Source organism: Nipponia nippon, unplaced genomic scaffold (genome assembly GCF_047370975.1).
Source record: "Nipponia nippon isolate SJK-2023a ecotype South Korea unplaced genomic scaffold, ASM4737097v1 scaffold_3, whole genome shotgun sequence".
Taxonomy (NCBI): domain Eukaryota; kingdom Metazoa; phylum Chordata; class Aves; order Pelecaniformes; family Threskiornithidae; genus Nipponia; species Nipponia nippon.
The window spans coordinates 53,054,660-53,078,689 of record NW_028262347.1 but is presented as its reverse complement, the minus strand read 5'-3'; the positions used below and the strand labels follow the sequence as shown (position 1 = coordinate 53,078,689).

Here is a 24,030-nt window from a genome sequence, read left to right as displayed (position 1 = left end):
CTCCAGGGCAGGTTGTATTATTCTTTCTATAATACAATATATCATTGTATGCAGTAGTATCTGTTCTGGATGAGGATATTAAAACAACTGTTAGTAAAAATATTCTTTCCACTCCAGATCCAGCTGTTTACTCCATGTCCTTTTTCTTTCAGGTATCATTCCCTCCATGCTAAAAGATACTTAAGTAATATAGTACAATTAAAACTAGTTTCTTACCAGTAGTGCTGGGATCAAAACTAAATTTTTCTCCGAGAGCATTTCCATTATTTTGACATCTATGTCTGTCTTACATTATAATGAAAAAATATCAAAACTTTCTATGAATTTTGTTTAAGTAAAATTTGCAAAAAATACTTTTTTTCTGATCAATTATATAGGTTGTCTTTGTAGCAGACATAGAAAATAAATTAATTCAGAAATATTAGTAAAAAGGGTAGAATTTGAGTATTTTTCAGAAGAAAATGCTAAGTATAAATAAAAATATGTCAAAGTAATATATGGCAGAACTGTTTTGGCATATTAATTATAAAAAAGATAATTTGGAAATTAAAAAATACAATCAACTGTTTGGGGTTTTTTAGTTACTAAAAACTCTAATGCTGTAGTGCCACAAATTAGAGTGGGAAACTGGATTGTGTTATTCCAAAATTATCTACAGTATTTCCTTTATCTTTCTCAAATCATTTGAACGTTATCAGGGCAACATATTGGACTAGATAGCTGGTCCACTCTGGTACAGATGTTTCCATATTGCTTTCAAAAGGAACAGCAAACACTTTTAAGATTCCCTGAATTCTGACTGTGTATTAGTAGTGCACTATCTACTGGACAAATTCTTTATGCTTAATGAGTATATTGTCATACTGGATACAAGATACATTTTGAGTTTGGAACAAAATACTTTTTTCAATGTAAATATATATTAAATACAAAAACGTAAATTTTCAGAGTGAGAGTTGAGCTCTCTGAAGTCACTCTAAAATCTAGATACTTTAAATAAGAATAACTGGATATTGAAACATTCAAAACATGATTTCTAGCTCTCTGGCTTTAAAATATTTTGGTTAGCTTTTTGACTTCAGTGTTCTGATAAAGAGCTTTTTTAACTAATTGATACTTCAGAAGAACTGAAGCTCATGAAAATATAGTTTTGTCCATAAATTGCATTTCATTGCAACTAAAGATAGGTGCATATTGGAAGGTTTATCTTCAAGACCGCTTAAATTATTTATTAACTGAGCTCGATTCCTGGGGAGTATGGCTATCATCAGTATTATTTAAATGATTTGAGAGCACTTACTGTCATCACCTTTTGCAGTTTATATTCTGAGATAATTTGAAAATGTAGCCTAATTCACTAATCATTGCATTTGCAATAGTAGAATACTTTCTCTGCACAGCAGTTTGGTTATTCTCTTTGGATTATAGAAGCCTTGTGAAATACTAAGAAGGCATGTGTATGGTAGCATTCAGTGGCCTCTCATTGATGAGTTAAATTTAAAAATAAGCACAGACATCCCCAATATGTATCATTCTTTTTTGGAGGATTTTTTTTTTTTTTTACAAGAATACTAGGCATTCCAGTTTTTAGTGAATGACTGAAATAAACAAAAATATTTTGGCACCCTGTGCTTTTCATTGAACTTCCAGAAACATGATGACTACATGCAAAGACAAGGCAAATGTAGAAATCTATCAAGTATCTGTCATAGGCAAGTGCAGTCATTTCACTACAAACCTTTTAAACATGGAAAAGCCAACAAAAACCCCATTTTACAAAAAAAAAAAGTATATGGCAACTGTGCAGCATTGTTTTTGAATGTTCAATTAGACATCAACAGCTTGCAGAGGCAGTCTCAAAAGGTTACTCAGGAAATGGTGGAAATCACCCATCATCTCTCATTAGTACTTAATGAGAGATGTTTTTCCAGACAGTTGCCTGGTATTACAAGGGTTATGCAAGCTTGAAGCAGTTCCAAAGTCTATTTGTGCAGGTGGGTGATTAGAGGAAATAAAAAGTTGATAATAGTCATACCCAACTCTCGTGGATGATGCAGAAACAACTAAGCAGACCCCCTGCTGCCACTGGAATGCACTTCAGTGGTAATTAATTCCAAACACAATCCTGAAATAGCTGCTACATCCAAGACTGAGCCAGTTATAGCTTCAAGTGCTTTCAACAAGACAGTTGCAGATATATATTTACAATCCTACTCAGAACAATGGTTATTCAGGTTTAAGTGTGTGGGAAACAAAACAAATTCAAAAGAGCAAATTCAAACAGTTTAGTCCAACCGTTCTCTCTATGCATCCAGTGTACCTACCTACTGATTCTATTATTCAGTATTCCATCTGCTCTTTTGAAATGTGTCTTGTAATGTTTGTTCCTTGAAATCCTGAAATACATGATTGTCCTTATCTGTAGTTCCTAGATTTATGCCATGTTGAATAGTCATGTAGGAGAGATTTGTTTTGGGGTTTTAGTCAAGTTAAAACATTCTTAAAGCTGAATCCTATACTATGGAAAACTGCCTAGTGCCTCAATTTGGACTACTATATAACATGAATGTTTTTCTTATCTGCCTGACAAAATAGGAGATTTTCTAATTTTTTCCTGGATTTTGGTATGAACTGCAGCCTGGCTTAATTTACTGTATGCAATTGCTGTGAATCTTTGCCACTTAAAAGAGGCATCGCATTTTTATCACACATGCTATCCAAGAAATCTTATACATGGCAGCTCTGTATCAAATCAGGGCAATTCCTACTATTTTGTGACCTACTCTGCTCCATTTTAGGTCTTTGTTAGTTTCTTCCTACTTGTTGGCTTGGGCTCCTGCCTTGTAAATCTACTGCTGGTAGATTTACAGCAGCCTAGATCGACCCACAATGAATGAACTGAGCCTAAGTAGTGCTGTCTCCATACAAAATGTTCAGATAAATTGTTTTAAGACTTGCACTGAAATCTGTCTATGGGTATGTTTTAGTGTAATGGGGTGATTCTCCTTGCTCTGCCTTAGAAAGGGTTAATTGTGTTTTAATGAGCCGTCTGTAAGCTTCAGGAAGATCACTGTGCCCGAATTCTCTTTACCATAAGGAATAAGATTCAGACGATTCGTCATGTGGGCCTGAGTCTCTCTCTCACTTTCAGATAAAGCTCAGCAACAGTAGGAAAGATTCCGTGAGGCATAATCTGGGCAAGTTTCTTGGTCTTCTCCTCAGCGTGAGGATATCAGCGTATCCCTCGTAAAACTTCAATATCTTTGATTATCCCTGGAATCAGAAAATACTGATTTATCTATCGCTCCAGTGTAGTTATAAGTGGCAAGTCATCTTTCCAGTTATGAAGCTTTTTAAAAGACTAGATGATCATTCCCCCATTACCGAAGAGCACTAAAATGTAGTCCTTATGGTGCCATCCATGATGGGACCTACATTTACCTGTTAATTTCTTAGCCAGTCAATGAAACTAGCCCTTCTGGTGGCCATGACCTCTGCGAGGAGATGTTTTTAAATTCAGTCGCTGGTGACTGATCCTCCAGAAACAGAACTATTTCCATATTATCTCCTTTGGTACTCTTCCAAGATTTCTGTTGTGATTATGATTGATTTCTGTCCGAGGGAGATGATTAGAGTTGCCATGTTCTTTTCAGAGCTTTGTGCCTCCATATAACACATTTGATGTTAAGAGGACATATAACATGTACAGACAAAGGCATTCCAACATTTTTTTTCTAAAGACAGATCCAAAACCATAGAAATTGTCAGACTGGATAAGTGTCCCTGTAGTAGTTTTCTAATCATCTAGCAAATTGAGTCTGCTGTAACTGATCAAACTTAGGTCTGTCTTGATGTCACACTAAAAAACATTTTGATCCCAGACAACACCAAACCATCTGGAGCTTTATTTACATTTTTACATTATCCTGATGCTGGGGCGTTCAAAACAGGACAGAGTTTTGGCCTGCCTTCAAGTAGTTTGAAACATTGCATAAAATCTTCCACACTCAGCAGAGCTTGAGGAATAAAAGGAAGTTATTTACTGGTAATAGGGTGCCTTTGAAGTTGTCTATATATGTATGCAGGTACATCTGTATATAATTATGCATATGTATATATGTGCACATTCGTTTTCCACCCTTTTTCTTTTTCCTGGAGGGGCAGTGTACAAATCTGTCCAGGTCCTGAGGTTCTTCTATAAAGCTCTACAAGGTCATAATGAGTAGGCTTTGTGCTTTAAATATTTTGTTCATGTCTAGTGTTATATTTTCAGAGGTTGTAGAATTTAGTGTGTGTATATATACGCACACTATTAGATGTGTAGCATATAATCTAGTTCTAGATTATTACTGGTCCACACCTCTAAAGTTAAATATATATTTCTTCTTATAGCAAGTTGTAAATGTGAGCATATAGTATTTAAGTGACTCCATAAATAATTGGAATGTGGAAGTAAAATAGGCTGACTATACATTTGCATTTTGGTTCAGAGCGCTGCATGTGAATTTGAAATAAATTGTTGTTCCCAGTTACCATTCACAGGCTGGTTTTGGAGCACATAGACCAGACTCCTTTTTGATCTGAAGCTCCATTTGAGGTGGGCACCAAAAGTATGGGGTCCTTCTGGAAGCTGTGAGGTACATGTATGGTGGGGGTGTTTGGTAGAATAAATAAGATGCCATACAGTCCTAAAAATTCAAACCCACATATATTCTGAATGGTGTGTCACGAGGATCAGCTGCTTTGATCTGCTCATCCATTGCCATTACACTAAATTGTAGAAATAACTGATGTAATAGCTAATATAGACATAACTGTAGATTTTGAAAAGGATGCTAGCATGTTTCCATGATGAAAGTGGAAAACTAAAGATTAACTGTGTTTCATTGTGAAGATTTGTTTCTGAGGTGAAATCTAATTATAACTATATTTCTGGAATATGGGCTGACTTTTGGCTTTTGATATTTTGCTTGCTGAGATGTGGTAGGAAGTGTTCTGGTTGGTATACTTGATATCTGCCCAATAGTTAATATTGTGGCATTGTATACGTATACTGCCTTTTCTTTGAGCACGTTATGAGAAAAAATATCTATTCGAAAAGTTCCAGTGAACAGTTTGTCCTCACAGTACATGGACAGTGGGATGAAAATTTTGATGAAACACTTGTTGAACTGTGGTGATATGGTCTATTACTATCCATAAGAGCATTTTTCTCTATGCAGCATACCATATGAAAGAAGACAATCATCCACTAACTGATCGCTGATGTCACACAGCACAGTAAAAGGCAAAGTTCCCAGTGTATGATTTTTTTTTGTAGTTTCAGTTAAACAGTTAACATTTTTATGTTTTTGTCTGACGTCTTAGTAGGTGATAGCAGTAAAAGAACACCATAGTCTGCTCTTACAATATACTAAAAGAAGACAATATTCACTTTCATTTTGCTCTCTCCAGACGCACATCTGAGTGATCCTTAAAAGTGTAAAGCAGTCACCATATCCATGAATAGGAGCTCCTTGCTCTACCCTCTTTTGCAGACCTCCTGTTATTCTGTAAACTTCAGAAAAAAGCTTACTGTAGCCTTGGACCACTGAGATGGCATTAGTTAACCATGCCTTGGCAGTTGAATCTTGCCCTATTTGTCTGCAATAGAAATGTCTGAGCTAGCTACCCAGAATTTGTTTAAAACTAATGCATACCTTAGTATAATCAATGAAGTTTAGGATTTTTCCTCTGAACTAATATTTCTTCAGTATAATACATTTAAATATAGAATATATTCTAAATTCTAATTAATACTGTTTTAACTGGTTTTCATTGACTTAAAGAGGAGTTTAGCATGGTCACTGAAATGTGGCTGTATTTCAAGAAATCCCACCTCGCAAGTCTGAAGATCAGTTTCTGAATTGCTCAAGACTTTGAGAACAAATTACTGCTATTTCTTTGGAAAGCAATTTAGTTGCTAGCATATGAATACATAAGTTTAACTTTAGGTCCTGAATTTTGGTTCCAAAAATCAGTCTTATTAGACAGACATATATAACACATTACATAATGTTGTTTTCATTTTATTCAGAAATTCTTTTGTACTGAAAGACTGCATTGCAAATGAATCACTGAATACTTATAATGTCAGTGATAGTAGACCAACTTTTCTTCCTATGAAAGGATTGGTTATGATCTTAATTCTTATAAAATGTCTTTTGTGTGAGACATGAGGTTAGAGTACCTTCATAGTTACACATTTTTATGAACAAGATAACAGTATGCTTATATTAATTAGGCTTCAATAACATTGAACTGAATAATAGGTAAAACAACACTGTGCACAAAAAGCATCATTTTTTTTGCAATTGTATTATATATGACAGCGTGGTGAAAAATAGATTTTGTGAAGTGTTTGTCTTGCTGCTTCCTTCCTCCCTTAATGTTCTCATAACAGGGTTCTGAAAAAATAAACATTTCCAATATGAAATTACTTAAAAACTCTTAAATTTGTAAATTTCAAAAAACCAATTATGTGAATTAGTTCTTATTCAATGCTATTCAATTTCTTCTTGTCATTTTCCTGTTAGAGTATATAAAATAACTGTTGGTGAAATATGGAATAACTAGAATAGACCAGTAAAAAACTAATCTGGATTTCCGGATTTGGTGGAGTTGATTCAATATCAATAGGTTTTAGTGTAACTGAAATCAAGCAACCTGTCCATAGTCAAAGGGTGTAGCTCGAATTTAAATAATGCTAGCATGGCTTGAGAGTAAAAAGATTTTTTTTAAATGATGGTAGGAACAACCTGACCTTCAACTTCCAAGCAATGATGTCATCATCTGTAATTACAGCCTTTTGATGCATAAGGAAAAGACTGATATGCAGAGGCAAGTTGAATGAAGCACCAGTGTGACCATTGCTGTAAATACTGAGTCGGCTTCTACTGTAAATATTTCAAAAATTGGGAAAAGTAGCAAATAGAATTTTAAGAAGTATTAAGATTTGGAAATTAAGATTAAGATGTGGAAACCTGTCTAATCCTGTGAGAAATTTAAGAATTACAATTACTATCTTTTTTCATATGTCGATGAGATGGTTAGTGGTAAATGTGATCATGATGGCATTGTAACACTTTCTGTCCTTTAAAACCTTGTGTGCTGAGCCAGTCAATCAACCAGCAAACAAAGCAAATTAGTAAGGTTTGCCAGGATGTAAATCAGCGTAGCTATTTTTATAGTCCATACTAGATGCGTCCAGTTAATCCAAAACCTGCGTTTATCTGACCTTTAAAAATTATTTTACTTATTCTGGACATATAGAACATAACATAGTATATTTTCTGTATCCTATTCTATTCTATTTCCTTTGCCGTGAAACAAAGGAAATGGAGGATGGAAAGTCCTCAGTAACTATTTTTAAAAATCAGAGTAAACTCCAATTACATAATCCTTGTGACAGTTTCTCATGTATGATGGAGGCAGGAAGGAATATTGTTAGAGCATGCTGCAGTTCAGTAATTTTTAGCTGCCAGATGATCCCTGGAGCCTGATGTTATCCGACTAGTACAGAAACATCTCTTAGCTTATTGCAACTTGAGCCAGGAACTAGAAGAGAATGACAGCCATAAATACTTCCCTGTTGGCCCCGTCTATAGCACCTATCAGAAACTCAGCACAGGAGATAAGCTTTCCAAGGTAAATTTGGTAGGTTCTCAAATTTCCAAATTCTTTTTGCCATGAAATGTTCCACTGAATCTTACAGTATTACCATTATGGTTACCTAAAGGAAAAAAAAATAATGTTTGCTTTAGTTTTGTTACCAGAGAAAGAGAAAAGAAAATGAAAACATAATTATTATATCATTTAATTACAAAAGAAAATGTATTCAAATCTATTCTTGATGAAACTATGAGTACTGTATACATAAACAGAGAAGTTGCCCAAATTGGTTGCAGGAACTAATTTGATGGTGATATTCTCTCTCTGATGGAGCAGACCCAGGTAGTAAATCATTATTGGTTGCCTAATGAGAAGATCCTACTGTGAAAATAAACAGCTGTCCACAATAAAGACATTGTTTACAAGAAACCATTACATGTCAGAGAGTTCATTCCCTTGAGAAAGCAGCAAAGGCATGAAATACTGAGCAGTTGGATTTTTTTCTACGATGTTTATTTCAAAGAAAAATATTTGAATTTTTTTTTTAAAGCTTTATTTTTAGGTTCTAATAGCATGATCTTTTTTTGTATTATCACTTCAGTTTGCTTGGAAGAAAAGACTGTAACTACTCTTTTTTGAGATTGCTGCATAGTACATATGTTCCTGAATTTGTTATGGTTGTATGCATACACTGTAGCTGGAGAAGTTTTTCTCAGCCCTGTCTCGTGGGGCATATAACAGCCCTGCCTCTCCTCATTAATATCTTCCAATAAATTTTCATTACAAGAATTTCACTTCCAGTCAGTTCGATGCTCCTCAGGTGGGACTGTATCTGGGGGCAAAACCTAGTCTTCTGTGACCTATCATTGAACAGGGTCAACAAGAAGCTGTGGTCTTTCCTGTGGAAAGACCAAAATCTTGCTCATACAACTTGACCCCTCTATAAATGTCTTCTGACTATTTAAAATATGACTAAACTGAGCTGAGGTGACTATCATCAAGGGCTTGAAACAGAATGAAATGGTGGGCAGAAAACTGTGTTCATTACCATCAGCACCAATCTGTATTTCTAACTATCTGTCCTTTGAGTGATGCATCTTTGAGATACTTCCACATCTGCAAGATTTTCTGATTTCACTTGCAAGGCTTTCATGTGCTAAACAGCTAAAGGGCAGCTGTGCTTAAGCAGAGCCACACAAGCTTCACAGCAAAAGAACAGTGACAGAAACTCAGGGACTGCTGAAGTGCCGGGGAGTTTGTGTTCTTTACAGGTTTAGCTCTTTGTCAGAGACAATCGTTCTGTTTGTTTCTCACATCAGTAAGTAAATAAGTGCACTAAGTACACTTAACTAGACTTGTGTGGAGCATTTCTCACTCTAGAAGTCATTTCTTAGCTTTCTAGATGGTGCCTGTATTACCACGTGTCTCAGCAGCAGTGTAGTCCCTTGTTTGGTATCTCCGTACACAGCGCAGGGCTTTTTCAAAGCAAGTCTTGGATTCCTCAGTCAAGGAGGTTCATTGATAATTATCTGTTGATGAGTCTGTCCATAGAATGAAAGAAGATGATATTTCATATTCTGGAGCAAAAGACGATAAGACTTTCAGCTCAATTAAGGTGCTCCTAACACTTGTATTTAGTCTTCAGCCTCACTGTGAGATTTCCAAAGACTATGGCAAGGCCTTGGTGTGTGTCTTCTTGTCAAATCCCTGTCCCTCCTTTGATGAGCGAGGCTTTCAAATCACAGGATACTCATTCACATTCTGCATGTAAACAGTTTTCCAGGTAGATGCCAGGCCAGGCAGGAAAGCATAAGAGAGACTTAAGTCGTTCTGGAATGCCATCCAAGTTCTTCCATGTTAGGAATGTTTTTATGAGGATTCGCCTTAAGTTCCTTTGTAAGGCTGTATAAAAATTTGTTTGATTCATCATATTAACACATATGTATTACTTTCTGAATGAAATTAATTCAGATCTAAGATTTCTTTGCACACTTGCAATGATTAAGGAAGAGCCCTTTTATGTTTTAAGACTGCATACCTCAAGGACTAGCAGTTTTGATGTAGATGCTTTTCAACAAAGTTGGAATTGTCTGTGCCTGTGACAAGGAAGGTTCACTCTGTCAGACCTCAGGTAACACCTGAGGTTATGAACAGCATGTCTCTATTTTGGATGTCTGCCAGACTGCCACCTGAACTTTCGGTTACGCTTTCATCAAGTGTAACAGTATTCCTTTAGAGGAACTGTTTGTCGGTCTGTATTTGACCAGAATTTTTAAGACCTCATTCAGATATGTAGTGTTTCTATGGGGAGTATTTCTTAGAATCATGCATGCTGTGAAAGTGTCTGTAAGTTGGAAAGGCCATAAAGTTTACATTCTTGCAACTATTCTTCTTTATCCTTTGTTAGCTACGTTAATGTAACTGGCTATTTCCTTCCCTTTGAAATCTCTGTTATACTTCCAAGAATTCTTTCAGGTCAGTAGGACTGAGAGGGAGAACCTTCTGTCATTGCTTTCATGGAGGCATTTGTGACTTGTGCAGATGGAGGAGATTATTTGTGTTCCTGCAGAAGTTGGTTAGGCAAAAATTCTCTAGCTTACAGCATTAGAGCTGCTTTTGTTTATTTGGAGTTTGGGTTTTTTTGGAGTGGATTTGCCCACAGAGTGGAAGTATGTATTAGAGATCCACCTCAATTACAAATAAATAAGCTTTCTTCTGTGAACTCTGCAGGCTGTCAGTTGAGGCCCACAGACGTGAGATTTGAATGTAATCATTGTCTTAATGCAGAGCTGCAGGTGTTACAGCACATTTAGGAACATGGAGCACATGTCTTTGTGACCCACAAAGAAAGGTACTCTATAAATTCACAGACACTGTAAAGACCACCATGACTATGCACAGTCAAAGGCATTTTCCCCACAATCTGAACTAAAACATTTCTTTAATAATACAGTTCTAAAGGTATGAAGTAATGGCATGAAGTAATGTGGAGCTTTTGGCCTCCTGCTAAGTCATTCTGGTGCTTGGTTACCATCACAGCTGGGAAGCTATGCCTTATTTCATAGTTCTCTCTATCTTCTGACCTGATTTGCACTAACATTACATTGTTCAAACAGCATTAACATTTAGAGAAGGTAAGAATGATATTTTATGTCCCTTTAATGGTCCTTCACAGTGCCATAAAATGGTAACAGCATCGCAAAATATGTCCGAACAGCAGTTTCCCATGTACCTGCAGGCATGTGGACATTTTTAAGCCAGCTGTAGGTTATCTAGCTGAGATACTGCTAGAAAGGCAGCTACTGCAGTGCACAGCTCTATGGAGGATGGAAATTTCATCAGAGGAGCTGAGTACATTCTTGTGCAATTAATCCTCGCTGATCCGTTACATTGCTCACAGTGTTCAGGAAAGTTGTCACTGATGGCTATTAGCATGCTCCAAGTTGAGTATGTGTTTATATAACTTGTTGAACTGGGTCATATGTGTTAGGATTTTCCAGGATGATATAAGTTGCATTAGAAAGCACCCCTGTTATAGTGATAGTACTTGGATTCACAATCGGTAATTCAGAGTCACAAAAGTAAAATATTAGTGTTTGTTTTGTGCCTTATTTTATTTAGGTATTAAGACAGTGCAATATCCTGCCTTAACATAGAATGAATGTATGAGCTGATAAAATAAGTGCAGATATGCCAAATATTTTTTACCAAATACGTTTAAATTATAATAGGTTTTGTAAGTTGAAATAGTAGCATTCTGTTTTCAAAATAATTTTTTATGTTAAAATGTATGAAGTATTTGTAAGTTCATATAAATGCTATTTTTATTCACAGATAATGCACCTCAGGTAGCAGTTACCGCACCAGGATCTGGTAACCATAGAAACAGCTCGACAGGCCCAACACCTGACTGCTCTCCTCCATCACCAGACACTGCACTTAAAAATATAGTGAAAGTTATACGTCCTCAGGTAGGTGATCACCATAAGAATCCTCTTATTAGTTGTATTTTTCATTTTAAAAGCAGGATATGATGCATGTATTTTAAGAGGATGTTATCACTATACACATATAAATAGGTCAAAGACAGATAAACAGAACATGAAGTATTTTTTATATTTAGGAAGCAATCTTGATAGCAGGAGAAGATAGAATATTTTATGAATGAGCCCAACAATGTACAGAAAGTTATCAGTAGATTTTTCTTATAGCATTAATAATGAAGTCTTTATGTAATATTTTGTATTTTTATGTACTACTAGTTTTCTTCCAAGTTTATGTTCTGTTTTTATCAGTATTAATTCCCTGTTACTTTTTCAGGTTTTCTTTGCTCTTTCTGTATCTCCATTTACATGGTCCCATAATGTTTCATACCTTCTTTAGTTTAGCTTCTTGTGTAGTATGTTTCTCGACTTTCATCCTTCCTAACTATATGTATTTCTAATAGTGTTTGGTAAACAGGATGCTTAATGCGTGGAAGACTTGAGTGCCCCTTGTAATTCTTTTAAGAGTACAGCCTTTTAAAATAAAAGCTTTAAAATAAGTAAATCTTAGAGTTTGATTCAGTATTATAGAGGTAATTAGAATGACAGGATCATAGGATAACATAGATCAGAAGAAACCTCAGGGGATTATCAGTTCCCTGCTTAAACAGGCATGACATTAGCTGTGCCAGAGCTAGCTGTGATAGCTACACACTGAATTGACTAATTGTGAAACTTTTTTGGTGTGAACCAAAAGAACTTCTATTCCTCTCCTACCAGTTATTGGGTTCAAATGCAGCCATCTGTTCTTCATTGCTGAGCTGATCTCTGCAACAGAGCCACTTTGATGCTAGTGGATGCAGGCTTTGTATCATCAGTATGTTGCTGACATTTGTGTTGCTTGAGAAGTAAGCTGATGGATACATGATATTTTTGTGATAATTATATAGGGCAGATTGTTTTGGTGCCGCACAAGTGAGTGTGTTACAGTGATGGAGGTAGATCTTCCTTTCAATATCATTCAAGCACACAGTTCAGAAGGTCTTGCAGAATTAAAGGTAATTACTAGGTGCACTTGCCGTTTCTCTCTAGGAGCCATTGGTTTCCTATGGCTGACACTGTCAGTGCACAATAATTGTAACAACTGGCTCGTGCAGCCCATCCCTCTGTGACACTACGGTTGTTTGGGTTCCACATCCTGGTTTAAATCTAGATTGCAGGGGGTCTAAAATAACAGCTTCTTCTCCTTTTCTCTTTTTATAGTTGCTTCTTGTTTTGCTTGTTCCTGTAGTCTCTCTGTCCCTCCCACCCTACATCAGTATAGTACTGAAATGCCTCCTTCCCTCTAAGCTGTTTTTTATAGTAGGCGGCAAGCAAACAGAAAGGTATTGGAATATTGTTGGAACAAGCTGTTGTGTGATAGCTTATTGAAAATAGCATTTAAAAAGCTGTTTCCATCATGATATTGCCAACAGATGGACCCAGAACACTGAATGGTGATGTTCTCCTGCTAGTTAACTCTGAATGGATTCAGCAGATTCTGGGGAGCTATTTTCAAATTTAAATCATACCATTTACTGACTCCCAGTGTTCTCATCGTTACGCAGAACAAAAGCTAGCTGTGCGATATATATGGTCAGAACTTTATCACGTTTGCTAAAAATGTCTCTCATGTGGCCCTACATGTGGCATACTTCCTATGCAGAAAACAAAAGCAGAAAGGCACATGTAGGCTAATGTTTAATGTATGTTGTAAATGTATGCGCTAATACATGAGAAGCTGGATGCACTATAGCATTCAGGTCCCATTATGCTTCTCCTTTCTCCATGTGTTTTATGCACATTGCTTCAGTATTCTTCCTTTTCTTTGTTTTTGTTGCTTATCTAATCACCTCCCCCCAAGATCTCAACCCAAGAATTTAGACAAAGAAGTTGTAGATGTTTGCCATGTGATGTTTGCAAACCATTAATGTTAATTCTGCCTGCATATTTAATTCCTTTATTCCATGCATGCTGCATTCAATTACATGGCAAGCTCTTTGAAGGTTAACACAATGGGATTCTATTCTTGACTGACCTCTCACCACTCATGTAAAACTAATGAATAGTGTTACACAATGCATGCAAAATAATTAATTTTCTGTTGTCTGCCAGGGCCTCTTTGCAGTTCTCTAGCAAAATAAACAGATTTAAGCAGATCTAAAACAGGGATCATATAAATTTCCAAAACATCTGTCACTCCTTTCCCCTTTTCATATGGCTTGTGTACCCAGCATTGAAGGTGGCAGCGAAAGGCAGAATGGAAAACTCTTTTAACAGTTAGTTTTGCACTACACAGGCTTTGGTAGCTTGGATGAAACTGCCAGGGAAGTCTGGCCTTTCAACTCGTATTGTTATTTTCATTTATAGCCTTATCTTTTCTGGAGGGTTGTGCATATAACAGTTTACACGCAGTGAGGAGAAACACTGTGTTAAATACTCTCTGTGATCTGTGTAAGCAGCAGCAGAGGGGACTAAAGATTCCTTCTTCCCACCAGTATGGTGGGGGCAGGCAGTGGCAAAGAGTGGAGAAAAAGAAACCTGGTGAGCTGGGTTCGGAGGCAGAGGTGGGGGTCATTCTGCCTCCTGTTTTCTTTGGCCAGGTGCCTAAGACTGTGTGCCAGCTCACATAATGGCAGTGCATATACATGCTTCAACTCATGACAGATTCTGAAGCTGTTTGTATGAATATGAGGTTTAGCACAGCACGGTGGCCTCTCCCCTCTCCTGTTCCAGACACTCACATACCAAACCCACCTTGGTGGGGGAATCTGTCAGCTACACCTGCTACATAGTCCCTGAAGAGGGAGGAGGCTGTGATGCTGCACTGCCAGCCCATGGAGTGAAAGTACCTCTCTAAAATCTATCTAAAAACTCTCTTTGAATACATCTCAACTATTCAATTCAGTGTCCTATTACTAAAGCTGAAGTCTATTTTAACTGAAATGGTGTATCTCCCTGGCACAGTGAAGCACTCTGGAGATATGCTAACTCAGATCTTAGAAGCAGTATTAAGTTCAGTGCCACAGTGCCACCCACCTCTGCTGCTTCCAGTCCTGCAGATAGCTCACTTAACAGTAATTCAGGGATGTGTGCTGTTATCTGTGCACCTTAGCTATGGCCTGTACCTGTGATCTAGCATTTTGCAAAAACACGTCTTGTTTTCAAATTTTCACAGGGTCAGTCTCTGAAAAAGAGAATTTGTTGAAAAGTTACATATATGCAGATAAAAACCAAACAATTTATTTCAGAGTTTGAATCACTTGATAATTTTTTTCCAGATTGTCCAGACAAATCTTAATAAGTTTTTAACTCATGAATTGCTGATTAATGAAGACTTTGAGAAAATAATACACTTTCAAGTTAAAGAATATGCCTCTGTGAAGTATACTAAGAGCACATGGGAGAAAAAATGAGATATGGTAGAAGGCTAAGTAGGTTAATGTGTGTCCTGGTTTCAGCTGGGACAGAGTTCCTTTTCTTCCTAGTAGCTGGTATAGTGCTGTGTTTTGGATTTAGGATGAGAATGATGTTGATAACACACTGATGCTTTAGTTGTTGCTAAGTAGTGCTTACATTAGCCAAGGACTTTTCAGCTTCCCGTGCTCTGCCTGGTGCACAAGAAGCTGGGAGGGGGCACAGCCAGGACAGCTGACCCAGACTGGCCAAAGGGCTATGCCATACCGTATGACGTCACGCTCAGTATATAAACTGGGCGAGTTGGCCGGGGGGCAGCGATGGCTGCCCAGGGATGTTCTGGGCATTGGTCAGTGGGTGGTGAGCAATTGTTTAGTGTATCACTTGCTTTGTACATTATTATTGTGTTATTATTTTTTTATTATTATTACTACTACTATTACTACTGTTCTATTTTATTTTACTTCAATTATTAAACTGTTCTTATCTCAACCTGTGAGTTTTCTCCCTTTTACCCTTCTGATTCTCTCCCCAATCCCACCGGTGGGATTGCTGGCTGGGGTTAAACCACGACAATGTGTTAACTAAAGTTGTCTGAAATTTTAGGCCCTCTTCCAAGTTCTAACTTAGTTATGTTAGTACAAATAGTAAAATATAACTTACCTTATCAGAACTGGAATTTTAGAAAGTAATAGTAAAATTGAGCTTGTTCTACAGTTCCTACAGCTGTCAGTCTGGATGAAGCCTGAACAAAATTGGGCTACATGTGACGCTTCATGTTTTTCTTATATTAACCACTTAATTTAAGACTCTCCTTACTTTAACATATTTATTTGTTCAGCTGCACTGGAACAAATAAACTATATACACAGAGAAAGAAAGAACACATTTTTTTCCTAAGACTGTTTCTTTTGTCAGTGCTGTTCACTTGTGGGTCATTGGCCAATTCTTATAAAACAGAATTCTGACTTCTCACCTTTTAAATTCTTTATCAAATATAATCCAACATTTGCATATTCTCCTCTTGTCTTTTTAACATATGATTCAAATGGGTAACTGTAGGTACAGCTTTTGATGTCTAACTCCCTAAGAGTATTATTTCAGTGATATGAAGCGGGCTTCTGGTAGAAAGGCAAAGGAACAGAGAATTTCAGTGTTTCTGACATAATGGAATTCCATCATCTTGTTCTTGCTGGTTTTATTGCTAAGATCCGCAATAATCTATTCATTATAACGTTTTTTTTCTTGTGGGTTTGGATGTGCTGTCTTTACATTAGTCATAATTTTTTCTATTTATCTTTTTTAATCTCTTTAAGCAAAATTACAATTCCATCTATGTTTCATCGTTCCTCTGGCTAAGACATCTAGCAATATAATAGAAGAAAATAGTTTAAATGTTAGAGGACAAAAGAAACTGCCTCATTTTTCTGCAAGCAGTAATAGAATCCTGCAGGACATCTGTATCTTCTGATAGACCTATCCCTCTTGTTTCGGCTACCAGTTGTGCCTTGCCTGATGTACAACTATTCTGTGCATGCACAGTGAGCCTGGCATACCTGGTAGATGTAGTTCATTTAGGCACAGGGAAAGACACGGATCATGACATTCCACCCCCTATAGCAGCCTGGACATGAACGGGTAGACCAACCATAGGAGATATGTGCTCCAGAGCCTCTCTAGTTAACCTGAAAATTGTCAGTAATTTACATTAAAGGAAATTATATTGCATCCTTTTTGCAGTTAGGTGCAGGAATTACTTCAAACAAAAACAAACAAACAAAAAATAATCTTAGAGGCAGCTCTGGAAAATCACAGTTCCAGAAAATGAATTTTCAAAACTAATTGTTCCATAAACAAGATTTTCAAGTGGATTAGTGTCACTGTTTCCCCATGGTAAAATAACTCTGGTTTCTCCCCTGCACCAACACCCTACTACAGTACCCTTAGTTCTTCCCAAATGAAATGCATCCCTTGTCACACTTAGCTTGAGTTGGCACATGCCTGTCTCTGCAAGCTTAGGGAATGCCAGCGAAATCCACACTGCAGGCTGTTGCACCAGTGCACAAATGCATGACAACTCTGTGATGCATCTCTTGAATCTGTTTTGCAGCACAAAAAAGTCTGCTTTGTTACATTTTATCATAAAAAAGAGGATTGGAGAACACAGTTACACAGTAAGTTCTTGCCACTCACTTTCTGAATGAGATCACAGGACAGCTGTAGTTTAAGGACCTTCTTTCTCTCATGAACTTCTTTCTGTGCTCAGCCCAAGTTACGACATGCTCAGCCAGGCAGGGAAAAACCAGGAAAATCACCATGGAGAAATACTGTGCAGGCACACTATGCTTCCTGTTTGGGTGCACACTTCTTTTTCTGGTATGTTTTGGTGCTGGACTTTGTGCAACTATGTGCAATGTCCATGGTTAGCACAAGAGGCAAATAAAACTTAAAAAGATTTTACTGAGAGTTATGATTTTGTAGGGGATCAAACCTTTTATCTCCAAGGTAAAAGCCACCCCTGTGTACATGTGTTGTGGTTTAATCCCAGCCGGCAAGTAAGCACCACACAGCTGATCGCTCACTCCCCCCCTAGTGGGATGGGGGAGAGAATCAGAAGAGCAAAAGTGAGAAAACTCATGGGTTGAGATAAAGGCAGTTTAACAAGTAAAGCAAAATCAGCACATGCAAGCAAAGCAAGGAATTCATTCACTACTTCCCACTGGCAGGCAGGTGTTCAGCCATCTCCAGGAAAGCAGGGCTCCTTCATGGGTAACGGTTACTTGGGAAGACAAACGCCATCACTCCCAACATTCCCCCCTTTCCTCTTCTTCCCCCAGCTTTATATACAGAGCATGACGTCATACGGTATGGCATAGCCCTTTGGCCAGTCTGGGTCAGCTGTCCTGGCTGTGCTCCCTCCCAGCTTCTTGTGCACCTGGCAGAGCATGGGAAGCTGAAAAGTCCTTGACCAGTGTAAGCACTACTTAGCAACAACTAAAGCATCAGTGTGTTATCAACATTATTCTCAGGACAGACATTATGAAATTCTGTTATTCTGAAATACTTAGTACCAATTACAAAAAAATGTTATGGTTGGAATTGTCTCACAGGACTGATTTTTTCCCCCTGTATCACCACAGAATTAATGGCTAGAAGACACGTAACAGCTCCTGAGGAGGACATCTTAAAAAAATTTCCTTAGAGCATAATGGATACTCTGTTACTACTTAATAACAACATTAACCAAAATATTATTAAAGAGATGCATTGTAAAAGATCTCCTTTGACAAGTAACTATAAAACATAATTCTATTTACATTATTTTAATTAGAGCTGAGATAATATGAAAACATAAACACATCTACCCAACACACAGTACTAATGAAAACAGCAAACAGTATGTGTGAGTGCATTTAATTGCAGTTCAACAGAATACTAAAGTACAAGTATAAATTAAAGCAGAAGAACACTCTTTATTGTCAGGAGTGTTATGTTTTTAGAATATCACTTCTACATCCATATGTTTTCGTGGTTGAAGTTGGTTGCTTACCTGGAGAGATTCTCTAGGTTGTGTTTCCTGATTCAATATAAACATAAATCATACAGAAGAATTGAACGTTTTTCATATCTGAACTTGTAACACACTAAATTGGTGAAATACTGAGCATAAAGATAGTTCAGATACTGAAAGGTAGGTATGTACATCTACACTAGTAAAATAAGCTTCAGAGCTCTGGAAGGTTGTCGTCTATACTGTTGAATTGTTAACACAGTCCTGGGTATAGTTTTGGTCCTGTGCAGCTCTCTCTCTCCAAAAGTATCCACTGTCAGGCCTGACTGGGAATTTGAATGGGCCAAGGACCATTCCTGGTAGGTAATTTTGCTTTGAAGACCCTGTTCTGACGGCTAATGAAGTTTAACAGTAGGAATGTGAACCAATCCATGCCAATTGCCCTGCCCTAGTACATATAATGCTTGGAAACAGTAGCACACTCAGAATCCGGAAGATTAAAGCCTTGCCTGTTCTGCTTTGATGGGTATCTCTCCAGATTCATGGCATATTTCCTTTGTTTCTGTGTAGTACTGTGAGGGTTTGAGCACCTTAGTTATTGAGTAATCCTTTATCACCATCTGAAAGGGCACTGCATTTTCACACATTCATGCTATCCGTAGCATGCAACTTAAAAAACAGCTATCACCTTGACCCTTCAAAATTTTTAATACACAAACGTAATGATATAAGCAATTTTCATAATCTGTAGGTCAAAATGGGATATTGCTAACAGCTGGAAGCTGAACTTTTTTTGAAGAAAATGGCCTGACATCCATTTTCCAACTGTTTCAGTGAAAATAACACCTTTTTTTAATCTTTGAAAGTTAGAAAATTTTATAGCTGAGAAAAAAGACTTCCTCTTATTTGTCAAATTTATCTCTCATAATTTGGAGCTCATTTCAAGCAATGTTTTCCCAGGATAGGAATAATAATGTGTCTTCAAAATGTGGTCACGTCTATCAAAGAGGGAAACCGCTACAAAGGTGTTACAGTTTTTAGCGTTCAGGACTGCTATACCACCCACAGCTGCAATATGGTTGCAATTAAAATGAAAGTAGAAGTCAAGGAAAATGGAAACTGGGAGAAGATCTGTTTTTTTCCTTATTTATTCCCAGTCTGATTTGTCATCTGATATAAGACCAGAAGTGGAAAATAAAAGGGGGCAGCAATGTCCTGACCTTTAGTTATGTCCAGTGGAGGACGCCTAAAGGAGGAGCTAGTATAACATGCACAGAGGGGAACAGAACCACAGGAACAGAAAGCACTATGGATATTTGGTACCTAGAGCCACAGTGCAAGACTTCCTAACCACAGGCTACAGGAAAGAGCTATATGTCTGTGCCATCCTTCAGTGTGTCACTAATGGTGACATGATTGAAGTATGCTGATAGGCCATGAGGTTACTGTAAAGAAGTACACACTTGCTGCTCACGCAGGATGCAAGAGGTATCTTTCTCTAAATTAAAAATCAGTCAAACAGAAATTTCTAGGACTTTGCCACTATGATGCCATTAAAAATGAATTTAGTTTTAAAATGCATTATGCTTTTAGTAATGAAAAGTATCTACAGTTAAAAAACAGTGAAACCATTTATCTCTCTTTTTTTTCTTTTTCTTTTGTCCTTTTTTTTTTTTTTTTTTTTAAATTCCCATGATTTTGTAAGCTCCCTGTTGTGGCTGCTTGGGATATATTTGTTGCCAGCCACTGTGTAATTTCTGCCTTCTGCTCTTAAACTAAATTAAGATGTTGAGAAGTAAAAACAAGAATGTCAAGATGGGTGCTGAAACTGCCTTTATTTTATTTTTAATTGTAGTCATAATTTAAGATAAGGTTCTATGAAATTAAAGAAGAGAAAATTATATTACCTTATTAAAAAGACAATGTGTCTTCATCTTGTTTAACATGGTATTTTGAGGCTTGACAGAATAATTGATTCAGGAGTCTAGTAAAAGTGCAGTCTTTCACTTCTAGGTGACATAGAAGAATCAAGCCCAGATCCATTGTAATCCCCAGTTTTTGCAATTTCAAGGCTACTTGATCATCTTAGTTCATATCCTATAAATCAGATAACTCTTGGCAGCAGCATTGACTGATGAGAATGTATCAGACCTGCTGATTTCTGCAAATCAAAACTGAGGTACTGGGGACAGGAGTAAGTGAAGAAGCCTGTCCTCTCACAGTCTGTATTTTACCAACAAATTTATGAATGTTATGGGATTTTATGTAAGTGTACATGAGCAAAAGAGACAAAAATAGAAACAGAGGTGGTATGTTGGGATGTTGAGGCAGAGGACAGACACTAGGGAACCATAAAAGTGATGTGAAAGTTGTATTTGAAAGGGAGGGCAGGGGTTAAAATTGGATGCATTGAAGGACAATGAGAGGGATGTGGTTACTGATAAAGTCAGTGGGAGATAGGACCATTAGTGAGTTCATTTGAGAGACCTTGATGACAAAACCACAGAGAAAGCAGAGAAGCAAATTTTGGAAGAGTAAGTAGAACTGGAATCAGCTAGAATACTGTGAAGGGTGTTTTAGAGTAAAATAAGTAGTTTTGGAGGGAATATAACAATAAATAGGAGAAAACTGATAAAAAGAAAGGGGTGAAAGGGAAAATGAGTGTGTAGAAAGAGAATGGAATCTTAAGAAAGAAGGAAGCTGGAGAAAGGAAAATTTCTGAAGTAGGAGTGAGTTGATCAGAGAACAAGAAGAATGGAATCATCTGGGCAGGTACCAAAATGAGGGATTTGTGTAGCCACATGGCTACACTCATACTGTGTTACGTATGTGAGGTGAGCCTGGGGGAAGGGGCTACAGCCTCTTACTTTCTTTGGTAAGTCTGTATTTTATGTGCTAGCTAGAATTTGTGAATGTGTGGGTTCAGTTCTCTATTCTATCATACATTTTCTGCGTGGTATAATGCAACTGAAACCAGTTTTTACATTGCATAGGGCAGCTGGAATTTGGCAGGATTTGCCAAATTCAGAATTTCCTCGGGCTCATTGGTTTGCAGTGATCTAATGAGCCACACTTCTGTCCCTTGGGAGAGCTCTGTACCCTAGTTCAGCATCTGTAAAATGGGGCTAATAGCTCTGCCATAGTGCAGAGGAGTGCTGTGAAAATTAATTCTTTAAAGACTGTGATGGTGCCACAAATCCCAAAGATAAAAGAAGGTGGAGTCACAAGCTTGTATTGCAGAGTGCTTCAAGGCTGGAGAAATATTTTGGTGTTAAATTGAGAAAGGAATTTTGCCCTACTCCCTCTGCTAAACATTGTGAGAAATATTTGAATGATCCCTTGCATGCTCATAGTTCTACATGCGCTATGGTAGCGTTACAGAATTTGCATGCAACTTCCATTCATGGGAGCATTAAGTAAGTCCTTACTTGTCTTTTTAATAGAAAGGTAATTCAGTATGTGTATTTTGATGCCTTTCTTGTTTTGCAGTGTTCAAAATGGTATCTTTCATTGATATATGTTTACTACTGACTTAACATGAAAATATTATTCTTATTAGACCTGATTTGAAAGTTATTTAAATCTTGTTATTGCAATATCTTTAAAGATTTTTATTGATATATTTTTGCTTTTGCATTGATGATAAGGTTTCTTCATTAGCCTGATTTGGTATGCTGTTTTAGGATAGTCTAGGGTTTTCTAGGTTGGTATTATGACAATTGAAATAATAGTAATGAAAAAACATTTTAAAGTAAACAAAATCAGTCATTAAAGAGATTTACACATAACAAGTAAATTAAATATATGAATGTAATGAATAAAGAAAATTTACTAAGGACAAATCTGCATGTGGTTATGTAGCATACATACCGGGGTGAAGTTAAGCCATAAGTATGCTACAGTTTCACAAGGGTTACCTAAGTGTGTGCAGAACTTCTGAGTAGTATGAGGCAGGCATGTAAAGTAATGACTGACAAAGCTGGCTTTGGTACAAAGAATAAAGGAAGCATCACCTCTTTAGGACAGAGTTTTGTGTTTGTACAGTCTCCGCAGCTATGAAGCCTTGACCCCTGACTACATTTCCTGGATATTATGGTATTGCATATTGTAAATAGTCATCTTAGAATTATTCAGGACCTATCTTGAGAGATGCAATCCAGGAAACCAAGGTGCAAGACTCCAGTAAGTGACTCGTTAATTGCTGGCTACACATTTTGCCAGTAAGGCTGAAATTTGGCTCCAGATTCTAATAAATGAAGTAAGGTATCCAGAGTGTCCACATGTGAGCTAGAAGTGGGATTCAGTCTGGGACTAAAACACCTGTGCTTTCATCTCTGTATATAAGAATCTCTGTCTGGTTTGCATATCTAATCTCCCATCATGCTCAGGAGAGACATAGGATTCAATTCAGTTGCCTAAAAATAGGCATCTGATGTCACTTGAGGTGCCATAAAGGTGTCTTTCACACGCACACGGAGGCTGTCAAATATGATATAGGGCATACGTAAGAGACACCTGCATTCTTTGGGATGGCAGCTGGAGGCCAGGTGGGATGCCCCAGGGAATCTCCAGTGATGGCGGATACCTGCGTTAAGGCAAGTGAACCAAGGTGACTGAGTGAGGTGAATTGTTCTCTGGACTCGATTGTATTGACTAGATCTCAGTTGCCTGTAATGGGAGCTTAGATACCTAGTGTAGATGTAAATAGCTATGCTATAAATTTAGTCATCTAAATCTGGAACTGAATTTAATCCTAACTGTAGAAAAAAACAATTGTGCAAACTGTACTTTAGCGAGACACAGACGGAGGGATGCAGTAAACACAAACTGGTTTACTGCATCTCTCTTAGTGTATATTAATGAACAATTAGCATACTTTAACAACATAACATTTAACAGGACCCAGAAAAGATGCAAAAGGCTCCTCTAGTTAGCTACAAAAGCTCAGATGCTGGATTTCTGTGTAATTATGTAGAAAAATTATTGGCGCATGTTGACAGATGGACCTTGTTAACTCCAAACAATATAGCAGAAGTGTTATGCTGTAGAGCACAAGAGGCTGTGTGAAGTTCTGTACAGAATCCTTAGATTGGGGAGACATATTAAACTGAGATATGTTTGTCTGAATTAATAATAATAATGTCAAAGCCCAAAATAATATAGGAGGTATTTTATAGCACCCAGGTCAGCAGATGGTTGCATGTTAGCATGAACAAACAGAAAACATGTTTCTAGCTTCCATAATCATCTTTGAAAATCACTCTGGAGTTATTTTATATCATTAACCCATGTCTCCAGAGCAAATCATAGCTATTTATTGATGGACATATTTTCAGAATCTGCGAGCATTTGCAAACTAAACTGATCTTTAAAAATGCTTCAGAACAGTTTGGGTCGTCTTTGGTTTGTTTCCCCCCTCTCTCTATCCCC

General features: G+C 37.2%; 1 protein-coding gene across 4 annotated transcripts in view; it reads left to right on the top strand.

The window, feature by feature from the left end:
- ANKS1B (ankyrin repeat and sterile alpha motif domain containing 1B) overlaps positions 1-24,030 on the top strand; it is a 441,565-nt gene that overhangs the window by 148,255 nt on the left and 269,280 nt on the right. For all 4 annotated transcript variants that reach the window (XM_087765654.1, XM_087765653.1, XM_087765652.1 and 1 more), the window contains one exon: positions 11,485-11,621. In XM_087765654.1, coding sequence (XP_087621780.1) covers positions 11,485-11,621 — 137 coding nt within the window. The remainder of the gene's footprint in view (positions 1-11,484; positions 11,622-24,030) is intronic.